This window comes from Neopelma chrysocephalum, unplaced genomic scaffold, assembly GCF_003984885.1.
Source record: "Neopelma chrysocephalum unplaced genomic scaffold, ASM398488v2 Primary Assembly neopelma1_380, whole genome shotgun sequence".
NCBI lineage: Eukaryota > Metazoa > Chordata > Aves > Passeriformes > Pipridae > Neopelma > Neopelma chrysocephalum.
The window spans coordinates 327,828-353,928 of NW_020898044.1; the positions used below are offsets into that span (position 1 = coordinate 327,828).

Sequence of the window (26,101 nt, forward strand, 5' to 3'; positions counted from 1 at the left end):
AAGGCAGCCGAGCACCAGCTGGTGGCAGAAGAGCCCCAGGCACAAATAGAGAGAGCCAGGTATAAACAGGGAGACTCTCTTCCTAGGCTGGTTTGGGGCCACCTCAGTGTCACCCATTCTGTTGGAGTCCCATGATCATATTTGCCTTGGCAGGAGAGGAATGGGGAGATGGGACAATAAGAATTCCAGTGAAGAGAAACTCTCTCTCTGCGGGAGCCAAGATCCACCCTTGAGGCAACTTTGAGGCAGTGGTGGAGTCCCCATCCCTGGAGGGATTTAAAAGCCATGTGGAGGTGGCACCTGGGGACATGGGTTAGTGCTGCCCTTGGCAGTTCTGGGGGAACAGTTGGACTTAATGGTCTTAAAAGGCTTTTCCAACATAAACCATTCTGTGATTGTAAGAGACTGTCACAGGAAGGAAGGGTTTGGAGACGTGTCTGCATCTCACACAGATCCTGTGCCTGCTTCAGACCCTGACTCTGAGGCAACTCAACAGGTTCAGCCTGCTCTGAGACAACCCAAATTCCCTCACTTTCTTCATCACAGCTTAAAGAGGGAGACATCCAACTGTAAAGACTAGTTAGGCACTGCATTATTTAGTTCTACTAAACTGTTATTTAGCTGTGCCTTCAATTCCTTGAAATCAGGAGCAGGTTACTTCCCTGGTTCAGCTGCTGCTTTCAGGAATATTATGTGTCAACCAGTTATGGAATATAGGGCTGGAACAGAGCAGAAGCCCTTGGATGGCCTGCCCAGAGTACACTGTGAATACTTTCTAACCACCAGCCCCCAGATCAAAATATGTCCCAGACTAGCAAATAAATACAGGCCACAAACAAAACACATCCTACAAACCAATGTTGTTTCAGGAGCAACAGCTTCGCATAACAAAGCCTCTAAAATATGCTCCTCCAAGACTCTTCAAAGCAGGAATGCCTGGAAGTGGAAAGCCCAAGGGAGTCTGAGAACAGGGAGCTCTCAGATGTGTCAAGGAAACAAGTTATGGTGTTTTATTTTTGAGGGCTGTGGGAAAGCCCAGGAGAGCACACCATGGAAGCTGTCAGACAACAGACTCCCAAGCAGGGCCATCCATCACCCTGCGCTGCACAACAACCAGCACACGATGGATTTTCAAATCAAAGGAGTCTCTGCAGAGGGCTGGGGGTGCCTCTTCTGTAGCTGGTGTGTGTTTCCACATCCAGGTACTCGGAAGAGTCAACAAGATGTTGATAAAACCATGATTAACATGAGGAGCACCCTCATGAGACGAGGGTTTGTCAGCCTGCAGGTAAGGCCACAGGTCTGTGAAATGGCTGAAATTTGTTCACAAAAGGGCTTGTAGAGCCCAGTGACACAAACCCAGCAGTTGCTGGCCTTCATGTTGAACAGCACAATCCTCAGACTGGCAAAAGCACCAGCTTTGTCCTTCTGCAGTGTTCCCACAGATGACCTCGCACAGGCAAACACCAGCCTTCCCACAGGGAATTGCTCTTCACGTAGCAACTCCATCTCAAGGGAGACTGCAGCACAGACACGTGAAGTGTGTGGCCTCGGGCAGGTGGCAGAGCTTCAGGGAGGGATGTCTGAGCCAGCTGTCAGTGTGGAGCAGGGGAAGGAGCCTGGGCACACCAAAACACAGCTGTACCAGCTCCCAAAACCGAAGCCAGTCTCCCTCCCCATCTGTGCTGCAGAGGTACCAGCTCTCATGAGCTCCTTCCAGGTTCTCCAGCACATCAAACCACGTTAGCAAGACCCATGAGCCCACTGTGCAACCACTGTGCCCCTGCATTCCGCATTTCTGCACCTTTTAATGTCAGCAGCTGCTTCTAAGAGCAAGATCAGGAGACCTGCACTTCTGCTGCAGGAAGAGAGGAGGATTTTGGTTGAAGGTCAGACAGAAACATGTAACGTGAGCTCTGATCCTGAACTGTTGTTTGCAGGACAAAAACTACAAAGACTGGGAGCCACACTCCTTCGAGGAACATATTTAATTGGACTAAATCTGCTCTTAAATAGGGTAAACATGTACATGCCTTTGCCTACAGATAAAAGTAACAACATAGATGCGGAAACTTCTCAGTTTTCGCTGTCCAAAGAGAGATAAAATGGCTAAAAAAAGGATCTTGGCCTTCACTGAAGTAGGAGGGCACACACTTTTCTGCCACAGATTTCCACTTGTGCAGCTGTGGAAGATAAATCCAGATGCCTCACACAATCCCATTTTTATTCAGCTCCCGAGAGGTGTGACTACAGAGATTTATTAAAATCAACTCACATATCTGGACTGACACCCAAATTTAGTTGCTTACCAGAGAGCAGGGATCTAAGATCCCATCAAGGGAGATCTGTGGTACTACTCACACAATAGGAACTATAACCACCAGAGAGACATGGTGGTACCCCAGACACCCTCATGGGGCTGGGAGATGTTATGCAGAACCTAAAAGAGATCTGTTCCCCTCTAGACAAATAGCTGGAGCTCAGAGAGGACAACTCAGGGCATCTCCATCCACAGCCTGACAGGCTCCAGTGATCCAGGCCTGCAGCTACTGCCTCTGGCTTCTAACTCCTGGAGCTCAGCCAACAAAGACAGCAGAGCAAGACTCCTAATTGCTCTGAGGTATTCCATTTAATCAGATCCAGTTGTGAAAAGCAGTAATTGTCGATGGTTCTTAGGTTGGAACAATCCTCAGGGCTTTTCACAGCAAAGCCAGATAATCTGCAGCCTGCGAGTGAAATTTAAGGTCAATTGGCAGAGAGGGATTCTCAGTGTGAGTCTAAAAGAATAGATTTAACTTAGGACTGGCATAACATACTCTGAAGCCAAAGGAAAGGCCACCATGGGCAACCGACTGGGAAAACACAGCAGAAGATGGGAACCCACCTGGTAATGCATCAATTCTTTCTTAGAAGAATAAGAAGTAAGAGTGTGGGGGATTTCATACCCAGAACATGAAAGGCACAAAAGGCAAAGTGAACATTAAAAGGCTCAAACTGTCTACTTTCATTACTGAATATAAGGCTCCCTCTATACTCAGTAGAGAAAAGCTGCTTCAGAAGATGTCACAGAGCACCAAGTGAGGTGTGGAAGATCTGAGCTGCCTTATGGAAGACCCAGGCTTGCCACTGAGCTTAGGATCCAGGTAGGACTAGTTTCCTATCTTAGTTAACTGACTTATGTGAACTTGAGTGGTGGGAAAGGTTTAAAAGCTGAGTTTGGTGGTGTGAGTTGGACCAGAGGAGTCCAGCCGTGTTCAGAAGTGAGTACAGGTGTATCACAGACAGCAGGCTGCTGGTCCAGCTCCCTCTCCCACTCCCAATGGAACAGATCAGCGGAGAAGGCAGGAGGTGCACGGAGAGCTGAGCACACTTCTGTTATTTCAGCCAGCCTGGCACCTGGCCCAGATCAGCCCTGAGGTACTGCTCCTTCTGTGAACCTGCTAGGAAAAATGGGAACAAGGGCAACAGGATAAACCCAGCTCCCTCAGCCAGGCCGTCCTGCAAGATCTGTGAAAAGGTCTTCTACGAACTAACAAGCTTTTCTGGGGCAGAAAGTGGAACAGCTCATGCTGTGTAATGGGTGCTCCAACAACAGGTCGTCTTCTGTTTTGAGCAGCAGCAAGGCCACCTCTCAGCTGATGCACAAAATGCTCCGTGTAGAGCAAGGCCCTGGTAAATTCAGTCTGAAATTCTCCAGGGATAAATATCCCGGGATTAGCAGGAGTCTGAGACAGAGCTCACCCTGCTGAGGAGTCTGATGGACAGTGACCAGGTGCAGCATCAGCTGGAACAGCAACTGCACCACATACCCAAGGACCCAGAGCCAACATATTTCCATCCTGGGAGGAAGAGAGGAACATCCAACACACGCAAACAATAACACTGAACGAGCCCAGAGAGAAGAGGGAGAGAATATTCCCATGTGCCAAACCGAGAAAGACCCCAAGAGCCAAATTCCCACTGATGAATTGAGGTGTTTTGTAAAAAAAAAAAAATATTTTAAGCAAGAAAAGCTGCAACAAACAGGGTTGTTTGTACACTCTGGGAGACGTCAGCACTGGAACAACTTGGCCTGAGAAAGAAGAGCCTCCTGCTATGCCTGCCTGGAGCTGCAGTGGCCTGCTGAGGTCAGAGGGAAGGAAGGTGCGTAGGAACTGACGTGACACGGAGCGTAGGGACACCCAACACCCCAAACACAAACAGCTCGGGAGGCACCAGCTGAAACAAGGGGGCAGGTCTGGGCACTGCATTAGAGGTTCTGAATCTAAACTTAGGATTTCTGGAGAGAGTGGTAAAATCTAAAACCTCTTTTGGCAGTGGCCAGTTGTGCAGCCAGCCCTCAGATTCCAGGGCCCTTTCAGGAAAAAGGTTCTTCCCCAAGAGGGTGTTTGGGCACTGAACAGGCTCCCCAGGGCAGTGGTCACACCACCAAACCTGTCAGAGTTCCAGAAGTGTTTGGACAACACTGTCAGGCACATGGTGGGATTCTTGAGGTGTCCTATGCAGGGCCAGGAGTTGGGCTGGATGATCCTGATGGGTCCCTTCCAACTCAGCATATTCTGTAATTCTATGATTTTCTAGATCTCCATACTGTTGGTAGCAAATGGTCTGTAAGGACAGGGAAAAGCTACACTTGTGGAGGCACATTTCTCCAGTTAGTTGGAGGTCCATGGAAAGTGGTGAGGCTGGAAACCCACTGGGTGTTCAGATTTGGCTAACACGAGCTGGCAGAAAAATATAAATCATTTAATCACAGGACCCACCTCCTGAAGAGCACAAACCACATCCAACCATGGAGGATGCTGCTCTTATAATCATGTATAAATTCAAAATCCTTATTTCAAAGCTGCTAATAAGTTCATCTCTATTTCTTTCAGCCATCAGAGGATCTCTAAGACCTCTGCAGTATTACTACTTTTAGTGATTTCATCTTGAATTTTCTCAATATAACACACTCTAACTGCTGCCCTTAATGTGATGTGTGCTCAGAAAACATGAAATCTGTGAAGTCCAGGAAGGTTTAAGTGATGCACCCAGAAAAGGGGAGCTCTTAGGATCAATGGATTGTTTGAAATTTAGGCTGATGAGATTTCCACAGAGCTGATATTGAATGGAAGTCAGGGATGTGATTCAACCACATCTCAGCTGATCTAAACTGGTTCAACTTCTGAAAGAGCCCTGCTGTTTTCCACAGCTGAGACCAGCCCTCAGAAGTACCAACTATGACAGCTTCAGCTGCTGGAGAGTTATTTGTGTGAAGAGTTATTTGTGATTAAATAAAGCAGAGGATGTGGAATCCTCAAGCACTTCTGCCCACCGCTTCCTGAGCTGGTTATCAGCCCCTCTGTATATAAATAGCTCCCAGGCACACCCAAGCAGGAGCTGTGCAGGGAGCACACGCACGTTCAAAGGGACATAAAATGCCAAAGAACTAAAAATGACTTTAAAGCATTTCCTTCCTCGTGGTTATCCAACACCCCAGCCCCACGCTCCCTCTCCCACCAGAGCACGGCTGACCTGTAAATTTACGTAGCATTTCGGTGCAGGTTTCTGCCACAGTTTCATCATCACACTTCTCCATAATCAAAGCCTCTTCTCCACAGATCCAGCCACTGAGGACGTGGCCGTACCTCTCCGGTGGGTACAGCACGTCAAAGCTGCAGATCTTCTTGTACCACAGCTCCTCGGGGTAAGTCAAGCTCTCGCTCTCTGCCTCATCTTCCCAGACAAACTGGATGCTGTTGCATTCAGAGCTCCAGAAAGGCTCTTCGAACTCCAGGAAAATCTTGTCAGTTGTATTGATCCCGAGTTTCTCAATGGCCATCACCTTGTCCTCGGGCAGGCGGGGGTGGAAGAGGCTCTCGTGGCGTTTCTTCAAGACTCCCAGCGACACGGTCACGATGACGTGGTCGGCTGGGATGAACTCACAGTCCTCGCACTCCACGAAGACATCAGAGCTCTTGTTCTCCTCAGGGAGGTCACTGTTGTGGTCAGCCACCCTCTCAATCTCCTTGCTGACCGACTGGTTCCAGTGGATGCACTTGACCGGCTTGCGGAGCTGAATGACAGACTTGGGAATGGAGCGGGCCAAAATCTCCACGATTTTAATGAAACCACAAGGAATGACGTGATGAGCCCCAGGGATCTCGGTCCATTCCCCAAATTCACTCAGCGAGACTTCATCCATGCTGTGGGAGCTGCTCTCACAACTCTCTACCTAAGGGAAAGCAACACAAAAGCAACATTGCCACAGAGCAACTCCTTTTGCCACAGCACAACGTTTCAAGGGCACAGAGGAGCTGCACAGGATGGGTGGGAGTCCTGAATCCCGCTCTGAAACCATGTTATTTTTGCTAGTAAAGAAGTGCTTGGCCACAGGATCTGACAAAAATCAATCCTTAGCCTTCCTTCCAACCAGAGAAACCATTTTGTCATGGTAACAAGCTTGGGTTGCACTGCAACAGTTGCATCATCCAGAGGTCAGAGACCAGAGGGTCGGAGCCCCTCTGGAGAGAGGCTGAGAGAGTTGGGGGCATTCAGCCTGGAGAAGAGAAGACTTTGGGGAGACCTTAAATCACCTTCCAGTGCCTAAAGAGAGGCTGGAGAGGGACTTCGGACACGGGCACGGAGGGACAGGACAAGGAGTGATGGCTTTAAACTGAAAGAGGGTTGAATTAGATATTAGGAAGAAATTCTTGACTGTGAGGGTGGTGAGGCCCTGGCATAGGCTGCGCAGAGAAACTGTGGCTGCCCCATCCCTGGAAGTGTTCAAGGCCAGGTTGGACAGGGCTTGGAATAACCTGGTCTGGAGGAAGCCATTTCTGCCCATGGCAGGGAGGTTATAACTATTTGTTCTTTAAGGTCCCTTCCAACCCAAACCATGCTGGGACATGATGTCCATGATGTCTTTGTTTCTGCACGATTGTGGGTTACAGTTCTGACTGGTTTTTATCCTTTAAAACCCACTCCATTGGCCAGGGATCGGCCGCTTGGTGCTCCTACAGCAGAACCTCGAGCTGCATTAATCAGATGCTCATTCCAATGTTAATAGATGTTCCCATAAGGAGCCATGAAAATCTTTTGGCAGCTCCTTCTGCTGTCTGCAGCTTTCAGTGTGCTGTCAAACAGTCAGCAATCAGCAAACTAACAATCTGCTGGAAGTGAGAGGACCCAGCACAGAAGGAACTGAAGGAGACGGGAAAGGGAAATGCCAAGATGTAAGACACGTGTGTTTGATTCCCTTGATGTGATTACCAAAGCTTTAGATTCATTAACCTGTTGGTTAATGTGTGTAGGAGTATTAGGCATAGCTGTAGCTTCCAACAATCCCTGGAACAAAGGCAGGATGTTTGGGCTGTCTTGTGATAAGCTTGTAATGATAATCCTGATGCACGGGACACAGTGATCTTAAAATCTTCACCAGAGTCACAATCACTCAGACACTATAATTCTTTAAGCATTTTAGGCAAAGGGAACATTACAATTCCTTGCCTCACCCTTTGACCCATTTTCCAGGCCTTTCCAGACTTTAAGGACTATGTTTAGAAGCCTGACAAGCCTAGACCCTCTCCCTGTGGAGTGTCCTGGTGCAGGGCACAATCTCTGTGCTGGGATAAGGTGTCAAGTGAACAAGTCAAGGTCGTACCAAGTAGTTCACAGGCTGCTCCTATGACTGCAGGGACAAACAGGTGGTTTTCCCATCCTGGTCATTGCCCAATGACTCCTGTGGAGACTGAGTGAAGACCCATCCTCAGAATGTGCTGTGGTTTCACCCCATGTGCTGGCTGAGTGAGAACTTCCCAACGCACCCCCAGGGTCAGTTCTGCTGACCCACAACACAAACCCTGCACCCCAGGGCACACAACAGGATGCTCATCCTGCCTGGATGCCCCAACAGGACACTCCACGTTGTGAAGTTAAACAGTGATGGCTGTTTGAGTCTTTCAACCATGAAGCCAAAACGCCAGGGGGAAAAACAAGCAACTACCAAGACTATACTTTGCCTGAGACCGGTTAATCCCCACTTTCTCATCTGATAGTCTTAAGTATGAGAAGCTTTGTTGTTCTCAGGTATTTACACATGAGAAGGGATTTGCAAGACTTGCAGAAAAGGCTCTGGCAACCTGTAGCAACCACAGAAGAAACCACCAGGCAAACAAGAGCTGTATCAGATGACTAACCCTCTCTGCATGGATGATCTTGCATGGATAACACAATAAATAACTTCACGTGGCAACTGTGGAGACACCCTGTGACGCAAGTTTTTGGGTTGGGACACTGAGGTATCAGGCTCAGGACACCAGGGTTCAAACTTCAGCTTTATCACAAACCTCCTGTGAGACTCTTTACATCCTTATTTCTCTTTCCTTTAGGTTCCCACGGTCAATAGTGAACTCCATACACTTGCCCACGTGACAAAGTGCTGCCTGCCTCCCCTGCCTCATTTCAGGAGATTTTAGGTCATTCTAATTGAAATAGAAATGGTTGTTACACTGTACTTAGGGAGTGCTTGATGCAGCATTAAGTCCTCATCCCACAGAGAAGTCATTTAGCCAAGGCATCAAGGAGCTAAAAAGAACTAGGAAAGCCATGAGCAAAGATGATTAGGACATGAGTTTATACCATCTACCTTGGATTTTATTGCTTTACCTTCAAAATGCTTTCTGGGGCTTCTTCAACAAATTACTAGTATCAAGATTACATTTCTTCTGGTCTCTGAGATATGGACAGAGGTAAAAACCACTCAGGCACAATCATGTGTAAGGCACAAGACAAGACACTGCTAAAAGACCCTGAAAATAAAGTAGTTTCAGGTGGTAAAAAAACATTAAATCACATCAGAAAGTTTAACAGGGCCTAAGAAATTCACTTCTAATTAGAAAGCCTGGAGTTTAAGGGGGAAAAAATGAGCAAAGGCATTGTTTCTTTCAGCCCATCATCTCTGGATCTGCCTCAGGAGGAAAAGCTGTCAATGCAAACACAGAAAGCAATTCCCCAGTGCTGGGCAAGGCTCTGCCAGGTCCCGAGGTTCAGGATTTGTCTGATCATAGTTAAAACCAAAAAAATAACCCCAATGGCATGCACACATACCTTCAGGTACTGCTGGATCATGGCCAGTTTCAGCCTCTTGACGGCCTCCGTGTCATCCGGGTCGGCCTTGACGCGTTTGCGCACGACGTCCCGTGTGAAGACGCCAACACTGTTCTGGCTCTCGGCATTGACTGGTTTACCTCGTTGGAAGAACTCCTGAGTCAGGTTATAGACCTGCCAGAGACAGGACAGAAGGATGGACAACGTGATTCCCAGTAGAATCCATGCCCCGAGCAGGACGCTTTATCCTCCATCCCAACCCAGCGCAGTCAGATCACCCTCTCCTGCCAGCAGAACCCACGGGCCTTCCTCACATCTTCTCCCATCTCCGTGTCTCAGGTGCAATCCCAGGTTGCTCTAACCTGGCACCAGCCCTTCCACCTTCTCCGTTATTTAGAGGGAATCCACCAGAGTGGGGGAACTCAGTTCCATGGTTATTTTTCTGTTTTTCCATGAAAAACAGGAATCGACCAGCACAGCAAGGGAATTCTGTGCGCACACGTTTTATTTGTTTGAGCACAAGACAGGTATAGATCCATGGAAAACAGTGATATCTCTAGAGCCCCCACCAGGAGCCAGCCTGAGGAAGACTCACAAGGAAAAACCCATTGTAACAAATCATTCTTCTTTGAAGAAGATATTCCTGACAATTTTTTAACTCCAGTTTTCCACTTAAAAAGCAAGAAAACACCATCCACCTCAGTCCTCCGCTTGTGGCTGCCTGGAGTAACCTGTACTTCTGCCTAATGTTGCCAGAAGAGCCTGCAGTTGTGTCATGGCCCTTCATTTCCATGGAAAAACTCCAAGGAATCTTTCAACACAGGAAAGCTTTCAAAAGATGCCTCTCAGAAGTGCAACTCATCCCATTAGCAAGTTGTTTGTCCAGAAGGTGTCCATTTACATCACGCCACAGGGTGCACAGTGCTCTTACTAGGAGAGATGACATCCCTGCTTGGCGAGTTTTTCCTGCCAAAGATGACTTGATTACACCTTTTTTGGAGACAGATTATTTGGATGTGCTGAGAAGTTGAACTCAACAGTAAATATCTGGCAGGAAGCTGGCAGAACTGTGGCACCCTTGCCTTCAAAGGCTCCCAGAGCTTCCCATTCCCTGCTGATAGGGTTAATCCACCGTGTTTTAGGTTCTTCCCACTCTGATTCTCCCCAGGAGCTTGATTTTCCTCTTGGGTTTTAGGAATAAAGCGAATTTGAGGAGGCAAAATAGAGGGATGATGAGGAAAGGGAGGTGGTGAGGAAAAATGCACAGCAGTGGTAGGAGTGAGAAAGAGCAGGTCTGTGAGTGAATGGAGGAAAGGTGAGTTGATAAGAGCAAGTAAGAGATGAGGAGGAAACTGAAGAAGAAAATAAGTGAAAGAGTGGGAAAAAAAGGCTGAAATAAACTACAAAACCAGAGAATAATTACAAAAAAAGTGAGTGGAACTGGTGAAGACAGAAAAGAAATGCAGACACTGGCTGGGACACAGCCCTTCCAAGGAGACTCCCAAACAAGAAAGGTGGAGCCCAACGCCCGACATGAAACGAAGGCTTCCAGCAAAGGAAATAGTGCCTTCTCTGTTCCCCGGTGCCAAAAGCTCTTTGGCAGTTTCAACACCCCATGGTTCCCAGGTTCACTGATTTCTGAGGCCCCAACCACTTCCAGCAGGTCGGAGCTGCACAGACCTTGCGTCAGCACAACCAGCTCAGCTTTCATAAGCTGATTGCGCTCTGTAAGCAGATAACACAGGCACAGGACAAGCAAAGCTGTGCTAAAACCCAGCTACCACTTGGCCAACAGGAGGAGTGAGCCTGGGTATGTTTCTGTTAACCATTATATTCTTCTCTACCCCACAGAGAAAAGGGCAGAAAGGCCCAGTTCTCCATGCTGGAACCATCAAGTGAAGTCTTTCCTGTGTGTGCCATCCCATTGATCAGAGAGCAGGTGTGTTTAATCACCATCAGGATTTCTTATTTTTTTTCAGAATCCCCATTATTTCCTTGCTTTTCAGGTTCAAGAAGTGTTTGGACAATGCTCTCAGACACGTGGTGTGTTTTTTGGTGTTGTCTTGGGCAGGGCCAGAAGTTGAAGTCGATGATCCTTGTGGGTCACCTCCAGCTCAGGATATTCTGTGATTCCTGGGGGTGCTGAACCGTTTGATGAAGAACAGAAGGCAAAGCTGTCATAAGCAAGAAGTACAAGGAGAAATAACAGCAAGTCCTGCACTAAGAGATGAATTGTCAGAAAAAAAGAATCAAAAAGATGCTCAAAATGTATTCTTTGATGTATACATGCAGCAAACACATCCTGTATAAGAAACTGTGGAAAAGGTTCACTAGGAGCCCTCATTTAAGGTAGATTCCCAATGAAGAAGGAGCAGAATTGTGCTGTCTGGAGTTGGAATTCCCTAGGCTTTCTTTACCCAGGTGGGAAACAGCTGACAGTAACAGAAAGCATCATCATTCCTATGGGACCACCACTGAAGTCACTGGGAACAGGCACTTTAGGATTTGAAAACCCATCCTCCTTCAATCATTTCGGCCTGATGTGATGACAGCAGGGTTCATGAGAGAGTTCATGGGGGCTTTCTCTCCAAGATCCCGGTGAAAGGCAGCATCAAGAATGACCTGAAAGATCCTCGTGATGACAAAATATCCATGCATCCAAACCCAGAGCACCATGCCCAGCAGCAAGGGGGGAGCTACACCACACACAGTCCAGACTCCTCTCCCTTTTCAATTATCACACACCTGGATATAAGCAGGTAGCAAAAACAAAGACCAGACTGCATTAACTCCCAGCTCTTACCACTGGCAAACTCCTCTCAGCACAGTGAACTAATCACTTCTCACTCTCAAGCTCCTCTGGGTTTGGGCAGGCCCTAGAAGCCTGTCTGAAAAACAGCAGCAGAACCAAAAGACACAGAACACCTCAAACAACCCTTCATTCTCAGCAGATTCCCTTCCCTGATTTTTGAGGGTTTACATACAATCCTGCAGGGAATTCATAGAATCATGGTTTGGGTTGGAAGGGATCCTAAAGATCACCTAGTTCCACCCCCTGCCATGGGCAGGGACACCTTCCACTAGCCCAGGTTGCTCCAAGCCCTGTCCAACCTGGCCTTGAACACTTCCAAGGATGAGGCAGCCACAGCTTCTCTGGGCAACCTGTGCCAGGGTCTCACCAGCCTCACACTGAAGAATTCCTAATATGTAATCTAATTCAACCCTCTTTAAAGCCATCACTCCTTGTCCTGTCACTCCATGCACTTGTCCAAAGTCCCTCTCCAGCTCTCTTGGAGCCCCTCGAAGCACTGGAAGGGGCTCTAAGGTATCCCTGGAGCTTTCTGTTCTCCAGGCTGAATAACCCCAACTCCCTCAGCCTGGGGCTGAAAGACAGAAAGGGCTGAAAGTCAGAAATTAAAAGGAGTTAATTGCATGTCCATAATCCTAAAACAGCTTCACTTCAGCTTACATCTTCTGTCTTCTTTCTGACCAGCTCTGGGACATCCCACAAGCAGGGCCTGTGCAGAGAACGTGGATTCCAGCAGGGATGTCCCCCCTGTCACCTACCAGCTTCTACCTCCACGTGTTCCCTACATACGTGCTCCTCCACCACAGGAAAAGGCAGTCTGTTAGGAAGAACAAATCTAAATAAAGAAGTTTCTCCGCGCTGAAGGAGGCCAGGAAAGCACATCCCAATCCACACTCCTTCCTGTCAGCGCCGGTGACGATCCATAGCATTGTCTTTTTCTCACTTGGCTTAAAAACTGCAGTGACTTAATCCCCAGGCAGTGAAAAGCCCCGACGGAGACAGGTCCGGGCTGTTTCCAGGCCAGACATCTGTCAGTGCAATAGAGGCAGGGAGGGAACAGTGACTCTCGGTGGCCCTTTGGTCCTGCTTTCCATGATAACTGCAAGGCACTGGAGCTTAATTGGGGATGGCAGGAAGCCCAGCACGGGGTGGGGGCGAGGAGGGTGGAAAACGCTGTCATTCTTTGGCTGCATCCCTCCCCCAGAAGCTGTTGCAGAACACAGGGGAATGCTGACAGATAACAAGGCTGTTAATTAGCTGATTGTTAAGGGGAGGGTTCCTGGGAAGCAGGTCTTGAGGGACCAAATCCCTACTGAAAAGCTGAAGTAAAAATAGGCACTTTTTCTAAATCAGGCTGGTCGATGGACTGTGTGATTTTTCACCTGCACTTAACCTGTCCAGCTCACCACCTCCCTCCCAGCCTTCACTAATACCTGGGAGTTGGCTTTAAATACCTCTTTGGAGAGGGAAGTGAGGACTTAGCAGGGACAGAACAGCAACTCTGAGATCAATTGTCCCCGCTCACATTTTCCCAGGAGTTACACACAGACCCTGAAGCTGCAGACATCACCCTCAAAGGCCGCACTCCTGACACTTTCCTGAAGGTCATGCAGATGTGGCATAAGCTGGAACAGGCCAAAATCCTCCCCCACCGCCAGAATTCCCCCGGTTATCCCAGAAGGAATGGAGAGGAAGGTGGGAAGATTATGAATATGTGGCAAGGGCATCACGGCCTGGGGAACCTCCCAGTGCTGGTGTCCCTTTCCTTTTGGAGACTGACCAAATGGAGTGACAGTGACCCTGAGCACTGCCAGCCCCACACAGCACATGGTCAAAGAAGGACAGTGTTTAAACAACAGTGGCTGGAGAGCTCTCCTGCCCTGTCTCATGGTGCTTCCCTTGGAAAAGCACGGTTGTAAATCCAGGTGGATGCTCTGCAGGACTGGAGACCCTCCTTGGAGGCACTGCTCAGTTTGCAGTGCTCTCCCAAGGAAGATTCGGGTCACCTTGGTCACAGGCTCATGACAGATCCTGACTGACTTCAGTGCAGGGCAACAGCCCCTCAGAGGGAACTTTTTGCTACAGAAATGAAGAGCTGAGCAGTTTTCAAACAGTTTGATTGCTTGGCTTCCTCGTAACCAAATAAAGGCTTCTGTGAGACATCCCTACAGCTATTAAAAATTCAGGCTACTGCAAACAAAAAAAAAGCAAAACTTGTATTGAAGTAGAAGAAGCCAGCCAAAAAAGATTGGACAAGTGCCTGGAAAAAGCCTAAGGACTTTCCAAATGAATTAGTGAGGCAAAGCTCTGGAGGTACAGGGGTGCTTTGCCTTTCACTCCAGGAAAACTCAGCACACAGAGACCTCGCCTTGCTAGAACTGAGCTTCAGAGACTCCACATGCACTAGTGAAACACTGGAAGGGAGACTCCCTGCACTTTGTATTCCCCAGAATCTGGTGTCCAGACGACAAGATAAGTGGGGCTGGAGAGATCCAGATGGAGGAGCAGAGCTGGAGGCACATGCTGGAGCCCCAGCAGCAGCTGCAGGGAAAGCTGAGCAGTGTGTGAGTGCCTGGGGAGCGAGCCGGCTGTGCAGGGAGGGCAGGCCTTTGGAATGGGGACAAATCTAGCCCTGTCCATTCGGGAATACATTTTCCACTGGTTGTTTCGTGAGGGTTTCCTTCTTTTCAAGCCACAGACTTCGCTATCTCAGCCTCTTCTAAAGGGATGAGATGACCTGATGGTGGGATTGCTAATAGTGACCTGAGAAGGGTCTGGAAGCTCCTATGAGGCCAGGGAGGAGCCTGACCTCAGGACTCAGTGATCTGTTAGATGGCTTTTTATCCTGGACAACTTCAAGATGTTCTAACAAAAGCACTCAAAAAAACCTGTCTCCTCAAAACAACAAAGATGCAGAACTGAAGATCAAATTCCTGCTGTTCCTCCCCAGCACCCATTTCATCAGTTAAAGCAACAGAGTTTTGGCCAGCCAAGATGAAATAAGAAATGATGGAATGGACTCTAGTGAAAATAATAATGAAAACTTTGAGAGAATGGGAGACTCAACAAAACACAACCAGAAATGCCCCAGCCAGACTCAGCATGTGTGAAACACTCTCTGCACTTTATGCCAGAGGAAAAGGTCCCCAAAGCCACACACCTTCTGCACATGCTTCTGGCTGCCCACCCTCCAGGGCACTTGTATTTCCTACAGTCATTTTAACTGGAGATTTTCAGGAGATCACATTGCTCACCTTAATTCCCACTTTTCCTACACAGCACAGGGCAGAAACCACAGCCAGCTGTCTTAAATCACTACAGATCATCCAACCTGGCACCCCAGAAGGGCTGGGACAAGCAGCTCAACAAAACCTTGAGCTGCCTCTGCAAGAAATTCCAGCAGGCTTTGGAGGAAGGCAGAGAAAGCACCTCCCAGCAGGAGCAATTAAGGGGTTGGCTGGTGCCCTGTGCTTGGCTTCAGCTGTCCCTTACATATTTTTTATGGCTGTGAGTGCCTGTAGACATTTTTACAAGCCATAAATGTGAAAGCCTTTTCTGTCTGCTAGAGATAAAGATATCCTGTGGCAATGATAAGCTAATTAGGTGTTGCGAAAAGAAGATTAACTTTTAATGTGTTGTTCTCTCCTGTCACTGGCTGCCCCTTTCTCTCCCCTTTAAAAGAAAGGGTAGATTTACGAAATTAATCATTTCTAAAACACTAGTACCTTGTTATAGCCCTTATCTTACCAGGTTTATCTCAAAGCTGACTAGCTCTCATCTTTGTATTCTCATTTCAGAGTCTGCCCTCCCCTTGCTGGAGATTTTCCTATCATCTTCCAGACAGGATGATCACTGAGCCCTGCCTGCAGTTTGGCACTGTTCCATTTACATAAATAATGCTGCTCACTGCAGTATTTTCACTTCTCTTTCTAGCCCTACTTGCTGTTCATCCTCCTCCACACACATCTCACCTGTCTTTTTTTCCTGCTTGGCTCTGGTTCTGTTTTCAACCCAGTAATATGAAAAGTTGTTCAGATGAATTACCTCCACCTGCATTTGCCCAGGAAGTTGTCCACAGGTTGTTAAATCCTTCCCATACCAAAGCTTCTTTTAAATTCCTACTACTCCTCTCTAAAACTGAAATGATTTTGTGCCATCCCACCACCATTCCAGTTCAGAGGCAAAGGACAGTGCCAAAAGTCTTTCCAAATTAAAAAAAAAAAAAAAAAAAGAAAAAAATCCCCTTTTCTGCTCCCCACCCAATTCTTGATAATTCTTTACAGGCTCACAGACATATTTTTAAACAAAGTATGCAACAGAAACCTGAATCTAGTGTGTGTTCAGCCAAGAGTCAAACACTGAAGTTCACTGTCAGACGAAAATCCACAGGTTTTAGGCATGGCTACAGCTTGATGAAAATCCTCATGTTCTGCTCCATTTTATACAACCCACTGAGAGATCACATTACCTGGAGGGCCAGACAGTCTCTACAGACCCCTCTAAATGTACTTCATATGACATTAAAAAATGCGGGGAATAATTACAATTAACTTTGGCAAGGAAAAGACTTAAAAGAACCTTGAAGGAAGTCCACACTGGTCTGAATCTCCCAGCACAGATGTCCCTTTTCCTTCTGATGCAAAAAAACTTACAACTCTCACAATACTACACTGACTTTGGCACCCTACACAGCACATTATGGTATTTATAAAAAGTCATAGGGATACAATATTTAGCTGGTTGTTGCTAAGGTTTTGCGTCTACTTTGTTCAGTAATTTGATCCCTCCTCTACTCTTTTGATTAAGTAGCAACTTTCTCCAGCAAACAACTGTATCTCCCCAGAAATAGTTGCTGGAAGTGATTAAACTGATGACAAACATGGAAAGATTGTTCTTCCTCACAACAGTGAGTTAATCCCACGTCAGGGACAAACGGGGTACAGCGAAGCAGATGAGATTAAAAAAAACTTAGTGAGTTTTTTTTTTTTTGCAAAGAAATTAAAGCTTTTCTACCTTCGTCCCGCATTGTTACAGCTGTGAAGGGGCCTCAGTGTTTCAGGCAAACCTACATCCTGCCAAAGCAGCTGAGCACCAACCTCGTTGTATAAATCACTGAATTCTTCAACCACATCTTTCGGGATCCTCTGCCCGTTGTTGGTGAGGTGATAGGCCACCCCATTCTTGGAGTAGAGACTGATCCGCCCAACGCTCCTCTCGCTGTCAGTGGTTTCCTCAAGCAAACCATTGTCTTCTGCTAAATGATAGACTGGGTTTCCATGTGAACCATGAATCCACGTAGCTCCCAGCTCAAAAGTGGCATGCCCTGAGGGAGAGGAAGCCAAAGAAAATGGTTATTGAAGCCTGTTTTCCTGAAAGCTTGTCACGCTCAACCTGAACTAAAATGTTCATGAGCAGAGGCAGAATCGCCCAAGGACGACACGTGTTTGAACATCACTCAAGTGATTTTTCTCTGTCAGACACAGGCAATGACAGTGTTCTTCAAACCAGTCCTTCGGGATACAGGGTTGGATAGTGCTACAAGGATGGGATGTTTCCAAGGAAGATCCACCACAGTGACACACCTTTGGTACTTAAGGAGAAATTCAGACCCTTCTCAGTTCCTGGTTCTTGTTGCCAGCAGGGAGATGTAGGAAAATTTGGGCTGCCCTGGGCCTGAATATTGAACCTCCTGCGATTAAAAATGCTTATTATTTACAAACACACCTCAGATTAACTGCAAAAAAACACGTATTTCCATTCCCCAAATGAGTAAATAAGCTGCATTTTATTATTTATGCCTTTGAAGATTTATATCAGGTTCTTTTAAAAGATGCACCATTAGGTTAAACACCAGATGCATTTAGTTTTCATCACCTGTACTCTCGGCCTGCAGAACACAAAGATTCTGGTCATCCCCACTCTCCCCCTTCCTTACAACTACTGGGGTTTGCACCAGGGCTCTCCCCTGACCCAGCCAGGACTGTGCTGAGAGCACAGGCAGATGCTCAGCAGCTGAAAGCAGGTGCTAAAAATAAGCTTGGGGTATGCTCTCCCCCTACATTTTGACAGATTCTCTGGAGTCCAAAGCTGTTTTGAAGTCTGACAAAGCTGGGCAGCCTCTCCCAGCATCGTGGGAATGCCTGATTAAGTGGGATAGTTAACAGGATTCTGCTTGATGGTGCAGTTACCAGTCATCATACACTGTTTAACATGTAAATATATGCTCAGACAGAGACACTGCAGCACTGTGCTGTAATGCAGTCAAGTTTAATGGGTGAAAGCCCCAAGGAATGCTGCTCTCCAGCTAAGATTCTGCCTCCCAGGGAAGCTCCATGGATTTCATTTTTCAAGCAACCACCTTGTCATTAAGTACCATGCTGACTGCCCTTCGAAATCTGCATTACAGCACAAGATTTCTACACCAAAGCACAGCATCAGCTCACAAACCTGTGAATATTTAAGGTGCCACAAAGTCCAGAGCACCCAGCCAGGTGGAAATGACTGAGCACTGGCAGCCAAAGCTCATCAATATTGCATGTGGCAGCCCCCCTGTCAATGCAAACCCCTTGCAGTCATCCCATGCCAGAGCAGCAGCAGGAATACTGCCTCCTGCTTTGTGGCAGGAGCTTGCTCTCTGCTGCCCAACAGCCCTCTGTATGCACCTGGTCTTTGAAAGAAAACAATGTGCCAGCAGGTCCTGCTGTCTCAGTGCTGGGGAACAATGATGTGTCCCAAATTCTCCTGTCTGCAGTAGCTGTGTGCAATAGAAACAAATACCTACAAATTAAAAGCAGTAATTCTTGCCTTGCAACACTCAAACACATCACTACCAAGCAGATAAGTTAGTTGTTACCAGGTGTTAAGTTACAAGATGAATTATTTAAAAGTGTAAAATTAAATAAGATCCTTTTAAACAGAGCCAACCAATTTACTTTCAGGGCCTTAAAGGATTTTAGGTTCAGTATTAATTTACTTTGAATGAATCACCCAATACAACAAAAATAACCAAAGGAATACACAGATTGAGCACGAAGCCTCCTGAATATGTACAGCAACTTCCACATTTCCCTTCACAGCCCTGACTATTTCTTGGATATCCTGTTGTGAAACGTCTGCAGTGGATACAGATGGTACAGATCACGTGCAAGACACACACAGTCCACAAACACACAAACCCTCTGCCTCACCTGTGCTAGAAAAGATGAACCAAATCTCTGCATATTCAGGTTATTCCCCTGTGCTGAATAGCAACATACTCCATGCACTTGAGGGAAAATATTATCACCTACATGACACAGTGTGGCTCAGTGGGAGTGAAAGGATTAGAATATAACCCTGAGAAGGTGCCACCATACCACAGAACGGTTTGGGCTGGAAGGGATCTTAAAGATCACCTTGTTCCACCCCTCTGCCATGGGCAGGGACACCTTCCACTAGCCCACGTTGCTCCAAGCCCTGTCCAACCTGGCCTTGGACACTTCCAGGGATAGGGCAGCCACAGCTTCTCTGGGCAACCTGTGCCAGGGCCTCACCACCCTCACAGGGAAGAATTTCTTCCTAATTAGTAGCTCTGATAAAGATTTAAATCAGATCTTTAGTCAAGTGTGCAGACAGGGGTAGGGCCAGAGAAGTTTAACATTTAAATGCCATTTAACATTTAAATGCCAGATCAAACTGGTCATATGTTGAAGGCCCAGAAGAACCACTTCTTTAACAGTTGTTTGTGTAGCTTTAGCCAGTTCTGAGAAATGAGCAGGTCTTACATGTCCTTGGTGCAGTCTTGCTGCTCCAGGCAGCACAGAAGAAAACACAGCCCAGGAAGGACCATGCCCTCGTACCAAGCAGTAAGCAGGCTCTGAATATGTGCTGCTTCACCACCCAAAAGGGCTCCAAAATCGTTTGCTAAAAGGCACATGAACCTGCCAAGAGCACAGGAGGTCAAAACACGGATCCACCTCGGGAAAGAACTGCAGCCCACACCCACACAGGGCAGCCTTGAGAGTTTGCAGAAGGTAAGAAAACACCATTTGCAGTTTTAGGAAAGGTGTTAAAAGATTCCAGTCCCTGCCTTGCAAATAACAATTTTATCTGCAAACTGTGAGACCTCCCCCATATTGCAATGTCTGCTCTTGTCTCCTGTTAATTAAGAAGTGTTAACGAACAGGAGGTGGATTCCCAGCAAAGGCAAAGATGTGAGTTATTGGTGAAGGCGGCCAAAGGTGAGAGAATCAATCTCAAAACTAATACACCAAAACTATTTCACAGGTGCACTGGCAGAATGATCTATTGCTCCCTGAAGATTTCAGCTCTTTGGCACTTCCCTCCTCTCACAGGCACGATCCAGGATATTTTTAATACAGCGGATTGTGAGTAAAGGACACACTTCCCATCCTCAGCTCTATGCCAAGTCTCAGCAGAATGTGAAGTGCCCTATTCAGACCCTGGAGATTAGATTTGTCCAACTGCCTTTCCATTCATTTCCCTTCTGCAAGTTCATGGGACGCTGCTGTTTGTTTACTGAGGTGAGCTTATTGAGTAAAACACAGTAAGTGATGTAATCACCTAAGAAATGAAAAGAAAACAGGGCAGGAAGAGGCCAAAGGTAATAAATCCAGACAGTGGGATAGAAACAGAACTAGTTTGTTGAAATCAGGAGGAAAATTTAGTAAAAGTGATTTTCTTCTCATGCAGAGAAGAGACAAGCAACGTCCTCCTAGATAGTTTCACTGACTCCTGTGCTGCAAAGGACAACGTTTGTTCCACGAGTTTTGCATTTAGAGATTTTACAAGCCCTTCCAATTGACACGGGATTCAAATATCCAGTGCCTGCACCTCTATTACACACCGAGAAAGGAACCTGCAGAGGTGGGAAAGCTGCAAATCAGGATGAAAGGATACATTGAAGAGGTTTTTCCAGCAGCCTGATTCCCAGTGGGTAGTGCCCTACACAGTAAATTACTTCAAGGGAAATGAATGGGGCTGTTTGTGAGGCAGAACAGCTCAGAGCTTCCCCTTTGCAAGCGCTGTAAGCCCTGAGAAACATTTGCCAGCCTCGAGATTTACTGGCTGCTCCCGGGCAAGAGTCAGGCTGGAAAACCTGGGTGGAAACTGTCTCAACACAGCTCCTTAATCACAGAGCTGTTCCTGCGAGAGTGAAAACAATCACCCAGATCTTAATTTCACGGAAACACGGGGTTTGGAGCAGCGCTGCGTCGGAACTGATGCACGAGACAGCACGGAATCACCCCGAAAGGAGCCCGGGGATTTACATTCCCGGCAACACCACACCCCAACCCAACGCTGCACGTGCACATATCCCATTCCCAAGGTGGGATTAACCTAAGGACAACACAAAGCCTCGCCGGGAGAGCGGGGAAAGGCCCCTCTTACCGAGTTTCACACTCTGCACGCGGCCCCCGATGCGGTCGGTCGCCTCAAGGACAGTTACATCCGTGAAGCCGCTTTCCAGGAGCGCCTTGGCTGCCGACAGGCCCGCGAGCCCAGCACCGATAACGACTATTCGAGGCTGTCGCTTTCTCCGTAGGCCACTACTAAGAGGATCATCCGTGCTGTCTGCAGATATTTCACAACTTTGCATGCCGTCCAAGCTCTCTTTCTAAGGAACCTACGGGAAGAAAAGCAAACAAGCGCTTACAAACACTTATCCTCCGCGGTTAAAAATTCCCAGGGAAGGCAAAAAGAAAATTGAAAATAAAGAAGTCGGGCAGGAGAGAAAAGAAAGTTGTGAACTAGACCCAGCCTTTCAAAATGGGATGCACGGAAAGGATAACTGAGGTCAAACTGGGATGCAACAACTTTTTAGCCTGGAGGACCAGTACTGGAAACTGCAGAAATCTCCACCCTCTTGTACTATGTAGACTATTTCCAAAGGATTTTCAAACTCCCATGTTTTTATATAACCTCCAAAAGTGGCAATTTTGTGGTAAAGGCTTTGAAAAACAAAGACAAAAGAACGATGTACCCAGTGCCGACGAGCTCCACGACCCAGTGATGAAGCTCCACTGTGCCACTGTGGCAACCACAAAGCACAAGCTTCAGATCCTCTAACCAGGGCACTAGGTAAGGAGGGTTTAGCTCCAAGCACGAAGACTGGATATCAAACCAATCATTACAGAAATGGGAGAGACGGGAAAACATTTCAACTGATGAAAGCCAACAAGGGCCAGTTCAGAAATTCACAGCCATGTGATGCAGCCTCTGGAGCCAACGCTGTCCTGCCACATCAGGATCGGCCTTGGGCTTTGATGAAGAGAGGTTTAAACCCACACCAGTCCTGACCAGTTCAATTCTACCTCCACTTACCCAATATATCCAACAGCTTCTGAGTAGGACCCAATTTTCCTTTGTAAACTCCAAGAAGTCATCTTTATATCAGTGTCCATCCTTAGTTTTCAGGTCCCATTACCTTATTTTAGTAACTCAGCAGCCTGAGTCCATGGCTAAGGGTCCCTAATCAAGGATCACCAATGCAGGATGTCTTTACACACAAATGTCAGTGTGTAGACATCTGGTTCTGGGCAGTTCACACCTGCCCTCCGGAGCGTGAAGGAACAGGGTACAGAGACCCAAACTCCACCAGGCCCACACTGGCGTTAGTCCCAGCTTGCAAAGGATAAACACACAGCCCGCGATCCATCAGCCTTGGAATCAGTCGGTGCCCAATGATTTGGATAAAAACACACACACAATTCCTAGCTTTACCATCCTCCCTCCCCAAACACTTACTGAATACAGAGCTATGCAAGGAGACAGTGTTCGGCCTCTTCCTGTTGCCAACCTGTTGGATACCCCTTCTGAGTTCCTCCTCAATTCACCCAACACTTGGCCAGTGTCAAAGTGTTGACTATTCCTCTCTTCCATCACCAGAAGGGTCGAACCTTTGCACTGAAGACACTGCTGGCCTATTGCAGTTTCTGATCACATGTACTAACAAAGTTCAAGGTAACAGTATTTTCATCTGGAGAGTCCCTTTTTCTCCAGGATCTTAAAGCATTTATGTATGTTGACCAAGCAACATCCACTCTCTGAGGAGAGCTGACACCAGACTGCAGTTTTAAGCAGTGGTATGAAAAGGAGGTCCCGCTGGGGCTCTGAGAACTGTTTTGAAAATCTTTAAACTGGAACAGCTTCAGCTCAATCCACCCTTAGCTGGACTCACCTGCACAAGGGATCTGCACAGTGTGTGCAAACTCTGGTTCTGCCACCAGAGCTTGTTCCAACTGGCACTGCACCACTTCCAACTGCCACTGCAGCAGGTCCCAACTGCCACTGCCCAACGGATGGAGAGTCATAGAATCCTGACTGGATGGGACCTTAGAGCTCATCTCGTTCCACCCCACTGCCATGGGCAGGGACACCTTCCACTAGCCCGGGTTGCTCCAAGCCCCATCCAACCTGGCCTTGGACACTTCCAGGGATCCAGGGGCAGCCACAGCTTCTCTGCCCAACCTGGGCCAGGGCCTCCCCACCCTCACAGGTAAGACCTTCATCCCAACATTCAATCTAAACCTCTCCTTCTTTAGTTTAAAACTGTTCCCTCCTTGTCCTATCACTGTCTACCTACGTAAAAAGTTGCTCTCTCTCTTTTCTGTGAGTGCTGGAAGGTCTCTCTCTCCTGGAGACTCCTCCAGCTGAACCCCCCCAGCTCTCCCAGCCTGGCTCCAGAGCAGAGGGGCTCCAGCCCTGGCAGCAGCTCCGGGGCCTCCTCTGGACTCTCTCCAGCAGCTCCACGTCCTTGTGCTGTTGTTCCCAGGGCTGGAGGCAGCTCTGCAGGGGGGGTCTCACTGGGGCAGAACAGAGGGGGAGAACTCACTCCCACAGACATTCTACAACACTCCTCAATCTCCAGGTAACACTTTGATCCATGTATTTTAACTGCCTCAAGAAGGAAACATCTTTTCTGCCATCTACTTCCTATAGAAACTGAACCAGGTCAGCTCAGTTCTTCAAGCACAGCTTTCCTAATCCTGGCTTTGGCGAGCTCCTGTGAATTCTTCACATGAAAGCTTCCAGAAAATGTTTTCCCTCCCGTTTCAGCATTTTAATACTGGATTAGGTGACCTGTCTAGACAGATGAGAAAATAACAGGGTATTTTGTGTGTACAGAACCCTGATTTGGAAACCACCCCTACTCGGCAAACAACCTTTACTGTACGATCAGCAGGGGAAGGCAATTAAAATTTAGCAAAAGCTCGAGCTTTCCAACCAGGATCCACGTTCCATTGTGAAATGAACAGGTGATATAAATACATGAATTCCCACTGCACTTTATTTCAGTATCAATTATACACTTTTCTGGGCTCCCAAGTTAAGACAAGCACATAAAACACAGTTCAGTGTGTTCAGTGCTCTCCCTTCAGCACTTGCCAAGCCACCAGTCAGGGCTCGAGCCAGTGAATATCACCAGGTCCCCTGACACAAAGATAGTTTGGCTTTTTACTTTTTCTTAGTTGCCAAAAACAGTTGTTTCTTTCTCTTTTTTTTTTCTTTTCTCTTTTAATCACAGGGTAAGAAGTGTGTTGGCTGTTGTACTGTGAGTCTCTCTCAGGCTGTAATTTTACTTTGTGTCCATCTAAGAGCAAGGGTAGCACTAAATCACAGTTTCACTGCAAGTCAAATTCCCCTGCTTTGTCTTGCTCACAGCCCGCCTGCCCAACAGCCAACAGGCCACAATAAAATAACCAAATACACATCATCCTTTTGTCTTAAATATACAGCTTTGATCCTCTTATCTCGTGTGTGTGTCTCACTCAGGATATTTTAATCACTTCTACTCCCAGACCTGTTCCCTTTCCTCACTATCACCATCCTGCCCCTGCCTCCCTGTGTGCCACTACCCCTTCACTGATCCCCTTCTCTTTCCTTCATTCAAAAAATAAAACCCTTTAATAAAAAAAATCCCTGAAACCAACCCCTCCCTGAAAAAGAAAATAAATCCTGAGCATAACTGCTGTTTCCCAGCAGACAAATCTTTGCAAAAATATGTTTTCTAACATGGGCATCATTCTACCAACCCCAGAATCATGGGTTTCCATTCCTGGTATTTTTACCCTTCAATCCTCTGAGCTCCCCATCCTTTAATCTCTGCTGATCTCAGCTATGAAAAATTCAGAGGTGTGACAACTTCATGAGGTTTTTTTCCCTCATTTTGCCAGTAAAACCTCGCAGGTCACAAGGAAGAAGCCAGAGAACTAAGGCAGTTCACAACTGTCCTCTTTATTACAACAACGCTCTCTGAGCAGGCTCTTCTTCTAGGACCCTTCAGAAAAAGGTCACCAAGGCTCCAACTACTTAAAAATACAAAACCCAAATAAACAAAAGCATTTCTCAAGGAAATCTGCTATTCTTAGCTCACCCAAAGGCTCCCGTGGTAGTACTGTTGTAGCTGTGATGATACAAAGATTTGGGCAAGGCAATGCTCTGAAAACAAGGCTTGTGTGCTTGAAGGCTTGGCTGGGGGTTGGTTGGGATTTTGGGGGGTGTTTGTTGGGGTTTTTTTCCATCAGGATTGGTTAATCTTTAAAAAGTGACCTTCCTTCAGACTTCAGGTTGTCTTATACCCATTAGCCATAGCCTGGCATTCTACAAACCCTTGCATTATTTTGGGTGTCCAACTTGCATCTGCTGCCCTCAGCCTTTCAGGTCATGGAGAAGAGGAGCAATCCATCCTGCTGCTCTCTGACATTCCCATCTCAGGATGGACAAGCTGAAAGGGAGCTTACAGACCATTTAAAACAGACCTCCAACCTTCCTGAGTGCTCTTATATGGTGTTATATCAACAGTCTTCACATGAACAAGTGTAACAGCCAGTCTGGAGGGTGAGAAATGCAGCATCAACACAAACAAATTCCCTGCTGACTGCACAGACTGAGCAGCCCCAGCATAAAAATGCACCAGAATCACTTTATTCCCTCCAGGTTTTGAAACGACGGGAATTAAGCATCATCCTTAATCAGAAAACTAAGCAACAATATTCCATGTGTTTGAAAGGAACTCGGATAAAACCAACAACACTCAGCTGAATGACTAAATGGAAGCACAAGAAATAAACACATTACTATTTTCTCATTATTTTAAGTGCAGCTATTCAAGATCCTATCAGCACATGACGGGGCACTGCACACACATGTGTTTGTAATGCAGGTTTGTCATCACAGCCTCAAAGTGTTTACAAACACAGA

General features: G+C 47.1%; 1 protein-coding gene across 5 annotated transcripts in view; it reads right to left on the reverse strand.

The window, feature by feature from the left end:
• SMOX (spermine oxidase) overlaps positions 1–26,101 on the reverse strand; it is a 51,004-nt gene that overhangs the window by 2,853 nt on the left and 22,050 nt on the right. For 3 of the 5 annotated variants that reach the window (XM_027706495.1, XM_027706497.1, XM_027706498.1), the window contains 4 exons: positions 21,290–21,524; positions 16,996–17,222; positions 9,091–9,264; positions 5,518–6,217 (listed from right to left, as the gene is read on the reverse strand). In XM_027706495.1, the coding sequence (XP_027562296.1) occupies positions 5,518–6,217; positions 9,091–9,264; positions 16,996–17,222; positions 21,290–21,497 (1,309 nt within the window). In that variant the 5' untranslated portion in view covers positions 21,498–21,524. Of the gene's footprint in view, positions 1–5,517; positions 6,218–9,090; positions 9,265–16,995; positions 17,223–21,289; positions 21,525–22,645; positions 22,818–23,078; positions 23,212–26,101 lie in introns of those variants that run through there. The other 2 variants (XM_027706496.1, XM_027706499.1) reach the window with 2 other exon arrangements.